This window comes from Ziziphus jujuba, chromosome 12 (genome assembly GCF_031755915.1).
Source record: "Ziziphus jujuba cultivar Dongzao chromosome 12, ASM3175591v1".
Taxonomy (NCBI): Eukaryota; Viridiplantae; Streptophyta; class Magnoliopsida; order Rosales; family Rhamnaceae; genus Ziziphus; species Ziziphus jujuba.
This window is the reverse complement of record NC_083390.1, coordinates 18,754,340-18,763,720: the sequence shown is the minus strand read 5'-3', so window position 1 is coordinate 18,763,720 and position 9,381 is coordinate 18,754,340. Positions and strand designations below refer to the sequence as shown.

Below are 9,381 nucleotides of genomic sequence, written 5' to 3'. Positions count from 1 at the left end.
ATTTATTTAAAAATTTACTTTTTTATATTTAAATTATATAAATATGTGATAGATAATATAATAATATTTAATTAATTTATTTTTTTAATTTATTTATCTATTTAAAAATTTATTTTTTATATTTAAATTATATAAATTCATCAATCAATAATATTTAAAACATATCATATAGTAAATAAATTTTATAAATTATTTAGTAATTATAACGTTACAGTTGTGAAATATAATATATAAATTAAGTACACACCTCCCATTTATTACTATATATGATCGGAAATCTGGTCACCAATTTTTTTTAAAAAAACAAAAGTACATCACCATAGCTTAATATATAAGCAGGAAATTAATTAAATGTGTTGACCAATCACCAAGATGCTAATGAGATATGATATCATTATTTTCGGCGTAAAACGACAGAAAGCTGAACTTTTTCGTGACACCTAGAATTGAAGAGGTCAAAATTGTCCAAAAGCTTGGTCTCTAAACGTTGGAAAAACTGATCGATGATTTGGTGACCAAAATGTTTGGCGAAATGCCCCTCCATTGCAGCTCTTACATGCATCAAGAAAATCGGAATGTTGACAGGGCCTTGTAACCATGAAGCAGGGTTTGTTAACTCCACTCTGTCTACCATAAAATGCCCCTTTCTCTCCACTATTCCGACCATTTCCTCTGGAGAGGCTGCATAATAGGGCAAGTTGAATGAGTCCACTTGACTTTCTTTAATCAATCCCTGTACGTTCACCACCAACAATATCATCATTCAGATCATATATATTCAGCCCCTTTTCTACAATATATATATATATATATATAGTCTATTTATGATAAGGACTATCCGCATACGGACCAGGAAAAAACCGACATTTTTTAAAAAAAAATCTTAAAAATCGTTGGCTTTTCTTTCATCCATACAGGTAAAGCCGACGCTTTTTATGTTTTTTTTTTTTTTTCCAAGAAAGCATCGGTTTTTCCTTTGATTGGTATACGGACGGTTCTAATCATAGAATCACCCTATATATATATATATATATCTTTAAAGTTTACATTATAATTGTTAGACATAGCTATAAATATATCTATATATATATATATATTAAATTCACTTTCTAACCATTTAAACTTTTACACTTAGTATCAATTTAACAATAATTACATTGAATTTCTTCTGTATTTTATCCTTTACTAATGAAGAACAAAAGAGAAAAAAAAGGGAGGATAAATGTATAGTTGTCCCTCACTAATTTCTTTACTAATTAATTTTGTTAAAGATTAATATATAATTGTCCTTTACTAAGGAAATGAGTCCAGAATACTTACATAGGCCTCAAACTTAATGTCGATATATAGTATTTTTGTGGTTCTAACAATCATGCTACGAAAATTTATGAAGGATTTGAAAATGACATGCAGATTGATTGGGGAAAATTTTGGTGATTATTTGTATTGATTGATGAATTAGGACTGATTTTGACATGTAAATAAGTTATACATACATATATATATTGTTATATTCTATATTACTTGTAGCACTATAGTACAAATAATATAGGAGTTATTAAGCATGTCACACTAATTGTTTAATGTTTGATTTAAGTATATCATTGTTACAAAATTTGGTATTCCGTTGTTATCAATGACAATGCAATATGATATGTATATTTACAATTTTGATTTGCATGATGATGCAGTATGTGCTAAAAACTGTTGTTATATTTCAACTATATCACCTATGATTTGCTATGTCATCATATCGTTTAGGTCCTATTTAGCATAGTTCTTTTGGAGTGCTATTTTTAACTTTTAAATCTTAAAGGCAGCTTTATAGAGTATTTGAATAGCTTTTTTAAAAGAGCTTTGGATCTCCCAAAAAGCTTTTAATCAAAGTCAATAAAATGTAGTTTTTTAAGAAACTTTTTAAAATTAAAAGCAAAAACTATTGAAAATAAAATTCTACTATAGGTTGGAAAATAGTTTCTAGAAAAAACCTTTATACAATATATATATATATATACATATCATAGTATGAGATTTCTATATATTTGAGAGAAATCGCAATGAAATCAAGTAATAAAAAATTTAATAATTTGCCCTTAGTTTAGATTTTTTTTTTTTTTTGTGTCTCCTTTATTATTATTATTATTATTATAAGTGAGAGCCAGATCTAGACTGCTTACCTCCTTGGCCAATTCCAAGAGACTAGTTGCCATAGAGTCATACATCATGCCATTAGGGATAAAAGAATAAGGCATCCCCTTTGGAATCCCTGACATAATCATCACCAACATCCCACCACTCACCATCTCTTTAGCTCTTGCATCCAAAAACCTCCCCATATCCTCATCAAATTGGCCTGCATAAGCTTTCACAACCTCTTCCGGTGCATTTGTGTAGTGAATCCTCCCTTTGTTCCATGCAGGAGAGCTCTCATCCTCCAATTCTGAAGGCAGTTTTGAGAGCCAATGGAGAGCAAAAGAGGAGTGCACAAAATGAAGAGAAGACTGAGGAAATAGACGACCATAGAAAGACCCAGGAACACCAACTGCAAAGTATTCTCTTTCATGAGGTAAAGAGGTGAAAAGGGTATTGAAATCATTCATGACTTGATCGTTAAAGAACACTTGGAATTCAGGCATTAATGGAGAGTTTGGACATTGAGTTTGGTACTTTCTTTTTATTGCTTCTAGTGCACTTTCCATGGTTGTAAAAGTGTTTGGTCCAGTTGCACATCCCAAATCTGCAATCCTAATTGTATTATTAGAAGAGGTGAGTAGGTTTTCCACATCAAGTTTCTCAACGATCTCCTCCTCAATTTTCTCTCTTTCAGCGTTTGCAGAAAATTTCTAAAAAAAATATACCGATTAAAAGGTTAATTTTATCATCTTTAACAGGCAGTTTAGACGATAACGATTATTAATATTAACATTCAATTTAATATAATATATCCAAAAATAAAAAATGTCAACTTTAACGAATAAAAATAATAATGCTAATAAGGATATATTTTAGGAGGAAAGCAGGAAATCCACCCAATGTATTCCCACAACTTTTTTGACCTCTTTTCCATCCTTTTTTGAAGATGAGAGAGTAGGGGCCATTAGGTTTCTAGCAAGATACCAAAACATAGGAATAGACCTTAGAGGGTTGGCCCTACCACACAACGATAGAGATTAGAGAGCTATCACAAGGAAAGACATCTAGTTGATGTTTGTTTGCATAAGAAATTAATAAGGAAAAAAAAAATATTAATATAAGTTCCAGTATTCCTGCATATAGAATTAGATTCTCCATAACCAAGACAGACAAAACCACCCTGCATCATATCACAGATCAAACTGTATTTGTGCTCGGGACCACTTAGAAACTAAATTCTACAAGCTATGAAAACAGCTCACCATGATGAACGATCAGATTTGCTGACCTTTATTTGTTTACTTGCTGTCTTCATTACGATATTAAATTTAGCAGGAAAAAATCATAGTAAATCCTTATTTATGTATGTAAGCAGGAAAATTCATAGTAAATCCTTATTTATGTATTTTTATATGTAATTAAGGGCAAAATTCATCATGGAAGAATGAATTTTTCCATGCATGCATGTTTACATATGTTGAGGATATCCTCATCTAAGTCGAACTATATATATATATATACACTAAACATATGTTAAGGATATCCTCATCTAAGCGAACTGTACATATATGTGTATATATATATACCTGATAGTAGGAGTTCTTGGAGTAGCTGTAAGTTCCATTTCCTCCATTCATTAGCACCAGACCGGGGACCGGTTTCACGCCGCCATTTTTTCCGTCGAGCGGAGGCAAATTGGACACAGCTTCTGCCATTTGTATGAGAGAGTTTGTGTTAGTACTGTTTTGGGGGGCAAGGAAAAAAGTGGGGAAATGATTCACATTTTATAGAGCCAAAAGAAAAAGGTAAAGGGGAGAAAAAGAAAGCATGCAACGGAAGATGCATGCAGAAATTATTATTTTTGTTTAGATTAAATTGAGAAACACTGGTCCCAAGCTGACTTCTTTAGAAAGAGACATTGGTGGTTTAGATTGAAATGAAATTTAATTAATTATAATTACTTGTTTATATTTTTAATTCCCACTAGGAAATTATGCAGCAAGCTCATTAGAACATTTCTATATAATATGATTGTCTTGTAAATTATAGCTTATAACCTCATTTGATTGGAATATAAAGAAAAAAAAAAAAGTTGAAATATCACTTTGGTCTCTCTATTTTAAATTTTTTACACAAATGCAATTCTTATTTGAAAAATGCATTTTTATTTTGAAAAATTTCACTACTATAACTCATTCACGCTTCAATTTAGCCTCTTGTGCTAGTGAAACCATAGTGTTAACTAATATTATTTTAATCAAAAAGACATTTTAACCCCTTTTTAATTCAAATATGCCAAAAAAAAAAAATGAAACATTTACAAAAACCAATCACAATTTTTTTTAGTTATTAACTACTCTCTATTTTTTAAAACATTTATGTACAAAAAAAATTGTAAAGGAAATCATAATCATCATTTGAAAACAAATATAAAATTAGAATACTAAATGAACTGCTTCTATGTATGAATAAGTAACAAGGTTAGAAGTATCATTTAAGTCAAATATAAAAGTTTTTTTGTGGGTCAAAGTCAAATATATGAGTCGAATAACAGTTTGACTACTGAAAGGGTTAAAGTGGAATAAAAATGAAATGTGAAAGGACGAAAATGAAACAAAAATAAAATGTGGGAAGATTGAAAATTTTCAAAATACAGATACATTTGTGTTAAACATTTAAAATAGGACAAAATGATATTTAAAAGCAAATCAGGAGAACTACCCTGTTTACTTTAATTTTAATGCTATATGAAAAAAATGTATATATGTTAATGTATTACAAATACGTACATATTCCTTTTGTTTTCTTTTTTAGTATTTTATTTATGTTCAATTTGGAAGTAAAGAGATTCCAACTCATATATTATCAACAAAAATTTTTTAAAAAAAATGAAAAAGAGAAAATAAAATTCATATATAGTTCTGCCAATATATATATATATATATATAATCTCTGAATCATTAAAAAAAATAATAATAAAAATACTCATATATCCCTCATGGACACACACTATGGACACACACTATGAGTCGTGTTCGGAAACAAGTCCTTTCTCTTTAAGATTATACATTGTTGTAGTGGTTTAAAAAACAAATGTAGCTTTTAGTATTTTATTACATTACAAATACATATCACTTGGTTTTTTTTTTTTTTTTTTAGTGTCATTATATTAATTTATCCGGTTCATTTCATCATCTCTTTTGAGGATTAACTTAAATACAATTTGATTTTATTTAGCTTAAAAAATATCACTAATTTTGATTTCAAAAGTTATTAGCTTCACAATTTCATTTATTCTTCTCAAAATGATATCATCTAATATACTTTATAAAGTTATTAGTTGTAATTTTCAAAACAGGATATATTAAATTTTAATTTTTGCAAATCTCAAGATAACCAAATGAAATATTCTCTAATCTTTTCAATTGTATATTACTCTTTTGTAAGTCAAAAGTGTAGAACCAAAAGTGAAGTTAGAGTATGTTTGGTATATAATTTTTTTTTTTTTTTTTGGTCCAAAAAGCACTTTTTCATGGTCAAAACTATTTTTTTTCCCCCTAAAAAAATTAAAATGTTTGGCGATAATTAATAAGTATTTATTTACCAAATAAACTGTTTTTTTTTTTAATTATCACAGAGAAGTTAAATTCTGAATTTATCTGGAAAAAACTTTTTTTTAACTTTTATATATGAAATTCGATATATATTTAATGTTTTTTTTATTTACAATTAAAAATATACATTAACTTTTTAATAAAAAAAGAGCACTATAAAATTTATTAAAAAAAAAAAAACTCTAATTTCGTAAGTCATACTACCAGACACTTAATATTTTTCAAATGATGATGGGCATTATCAATTTATGTCCGTAATTTAGAAGTAGGATTATTCAACTTCAAAACGTTTTATTTATTTATTTTTAATTTAAATAATTAAGTTTGTCAACTTCTTTATTACATCCACCTCAAAACTAATTAACAACTAGCCTTTACACCAAAAATTTCAGGATTATCATTAATAGGCATTGAAAATTGAGCTGTCTCAAACGAATATTTAACTAACGGTATTAAAGATTAATGCAACAAATTATATATTATAGCACGGTGGACACTACTTGCGGTGTTACTCAGCAAAGTTGGCAATTAAATTATGCCAAAATTATTAGTGACGAGCAGGTCATCTACTGCGTCACCTAGCTAGTAATACCAAAATATTATGTAGAAAAAAAAATGGAAGAAAAAAATTATAAAAAAGACTTAATTATTGTAGCGTACTCAAATTCATTGCATTCCATCTATCTCTCTCTATATATATATATAATTTAATTCTATTGCATGTGATTTTCTTTTCTTTTCTTTTTTTTTATTTTTCTTTAAAAAAAAAAAAAAACTATTGCATGTGATAATCAATTGAACGAGAATGACAAGAGGAACTTCAAAACAACCTGCTCTAATTTTGCTGAAAATTTTAAATATATGTCACTGATTTTCATTGCAAAGTTTAAGAAATAATCTCCCTAACAGAAGCACCTTCAGTTTATCAAAATAATTAATTCTTTTAATAGGAAACTTTAACAAGTTTAAAAGGAATTTAAAAAAAGAAAGAGAATAAGATAACTTTTTCTAAATTTTTTTTTTTATCATAACTTTTTCTAAAAGTTAAATAAATAGGTAAACAAAGAATTAACAATATGGAGAAATCTAACTTTGGAATCTACTTCCAGAACGTCCAAAACAAATCCTGAAAGAAGAAACAATTGGTTATAAATTAATATCATAGAAAATTGAATGGTCTAAGATCACAATGCTAATGTTTGGGATAAATACATTTATATGCATGTACATTAAAATCAAAATGTAGCTTGAATTTATTTATTTATTTATTTCTTGGTGCATCTGCAACCGCCATGCTTTTATATTTAGTGAACCATGTTTATATACAAAAAGTCAACTTTAATGTTACTCTACATTTTAGCACACTTCTATTTTGTTTGTTTCTACCTTCTAATTTGGGTTTAGTTTTCAACAATACTAAACTCACCAAAATATTAATCAAATGCTGTAAAGAATAAGATGTGATAATATTTTTAATTGATTTTTTTTTAAATTACTTTTATATTTTAGAGTTTATTTATCTATATTTAGGTTATATAAAATATCAATCAATAATATTTTGACATATCATTTGGTAAGTATTTTTAATAAATATTTTAGTGCTTGTAGTACTATTGTTTAGAACATTTCTAATGGAAATGTGGATTACAATATTCTATGAGATATAAAAATTGGAAGGGTTTCTTGTCTGTGTGGAATAAACGGTGAATTCAAAAATTAATCTTCAATAGTTTTGTTAATATTGATGTTTATATCTATTTTTTTCTTCAAAAATTATATATTTTGTAAGGATTGTTTTTATTTATGATAAAGATTATTTTTAGAACTTTATCGAATTAACTGTTTAGAAGATTTTTTTAAAAATAGGCGGTCATCTAAATTGTGTATCTTCTTTTTTACTTGATACATCGGCTTGATAGTGTTTTTACACAAATTCATAAGAGAACATTACTTTTTTAAAATGACAATCTATTTTTTTTATGTGGCAAAAAAAATTAACAATTATTGGAAATACTCTTAGTTTTTCAATTTAAGTAAAAAATTTACCTCAAAAGGCAAATTTTGTACCACGGTAGCGAATACAAGCCATAGAATCGTACCCTTATTATTATTATTTTTTAAATGCCATTGAATCCTACTTAATGTTATTTCCTTCTTATTTCTATATGTTTGAGATTATGTTTGCAATTTGAAAATTATTAAAAGAGTTTCATCTTTTCTTTAAAAAAAAGAAAAAGAGAAGATTTAGCTTTCATTACTAAAATTAAATTCTGAAAAGTAGTTAGGATTAATGGCATTTTAATATCCCAATTTTTATAGTTTTATAATTTAGATATTTAACTTTTTAACTTAATAATTTAGACATTAAAATTTTTCAATTTGTTAGAATATGGATCTTTTTTATTTTAATTGATAGAGCTTAACAGTCGTTTAATGTAACAAATATTAAACTGTATTAAATTTATAATTAAAAGATACTAAAGAGTAAAATTTCAAAAATAGCTCTAAAATATGGATTTTTAGTATCTTTTAATTCAAAAGTAAATACAATTTAGTACTAATCAATTGATTTGCAAAACTATTTTTTTAAAAAAAAAAAACAACTAAATAAATAAGGGGTACAAAATTATAAAATATTAAAACTATTTTTAACATTTTATACTTTAGTATTTTCTAATTTAAAAATTGATATAATTCAATATTGGTTACATGAAATGACAATTAAATCTTATAGTTAAAAGTCAAATAAAATTTAATTTGTAACAAATTGAAAAATCAAAAACCAAATTTAACTAAGAGCCTAAATTATAAAATCTTAAAAATTAAAATATCAAGGTATAGTTATCTCAAAGTATTTAATTTAAGTAAAAATAATGATAAAATGCATTTATTTTTCCATAGAAATAATTGAGAAAATTAATATGCCTTTTTCTATCTTTCTATAAGATAATCTAATTAAGCTCCAAAATAACGTAGAAAATCCATTTTATTGAAGAAAAAGATTATATTTTCATATTATATATATTGTTTTTGCTAATCATATTTGAATATTATTGTAGGGTATAAATTCAAAGCAGACCTATATAAACATATAGACTAGGGTAGCCACTACAAACATTAATTTTTCCCAAATCTTATTTAACTTTAAATGGATGTTAGGCCCACCCTATCACCATGGCTATAACCATAGGTAGCACTTGTCTATGTGTTTTTGGAAATGTCATTGCATGTGCTTTAACGTGAACAAAAATAAAACTCCACCACATCACGACACTAGAAAAAGAGATTAGTTAATATTATGCTATAAATATATTAAACACAAAAGCGAATCTTTCACTTCCAACATTCTTTTGTTTATGCTTCTTTCAAGATCTAAGCAACATATTTTCATTAATTTCCCTTTTGATTCCTCACTACGCCAGATGAACAGAAAGATAAACTAATATAAATAAGAAAATTGAGAAAGAAGAAACTTGCAGACTTTGGGAAGACCAACCAATTAGCAATTGTTAATTGAAACATGAGATGCTTTGGTTTTTTTATTTTTTTATTTTTTATTTTTTAAAGACCATGAAAAAAAATGAAAATAGTGATAAGGACCCAGTGTACCTTATGCCTAACTTTAAAAAAAAAA

General features: G+C 26.5%; 1 protein-coding gene across 1 annotated transcript; it reads right to left on the bottom strand.

Moving 5' to 3' along the window:
- Positions 1 to 256: 256 nt before the first annotated feature.
- On the bottom strand, positions 257 to 4,031 carry LOC125418723 (loganic acid O-methyltransferase-like). Its single transcript, XM_048463002.2, has 3 exons — positions 3,720 to 4,031; positions 2,178 to 2,843; positions 257 to 733 (listed from the first exon to the last, which is right to left on the bottom strand). The coding sequence occupies exons 1-3, from the start codon at positions 3,846 to 3,848 to the stop codon at positions 395 to 397; spliced, it is 1,134 nt and encodes a 377-aa protein (XP_048318959.2). The 5' UTR covers positions 3,849 to 4,031; the 3' UTR covers positions 257 to 394.
- Between the last annotated feature and the right edge of the window lie 5,350 nt (positions 4,032 to 9,381).

Bases quoted from the DNA above. Each gene is read 5' to 3' on its own strand.
- LOC125418723 (XM_048463002.2), bottom strand. From the start codon at position 3,848: ATGGCAGAAGCTGTGTCCAATTTGCCTCCGCTCGACGGAAAAAATGGC. The intron at 2,844-3,719 runs GTATATATATAT...TATTTTTTTTAG, and splicing joins CCAAGAACTCCTACTATCAG to AAATTTTCTGCAAACGCTGA. The intron at 734-2,177 runs GTAAGCAGTCTA...GTGAACGTACAG, and splicing joins TCTTGGAATTGGCCAAGGAG to GGATTGATTAAAGAAAGTCA.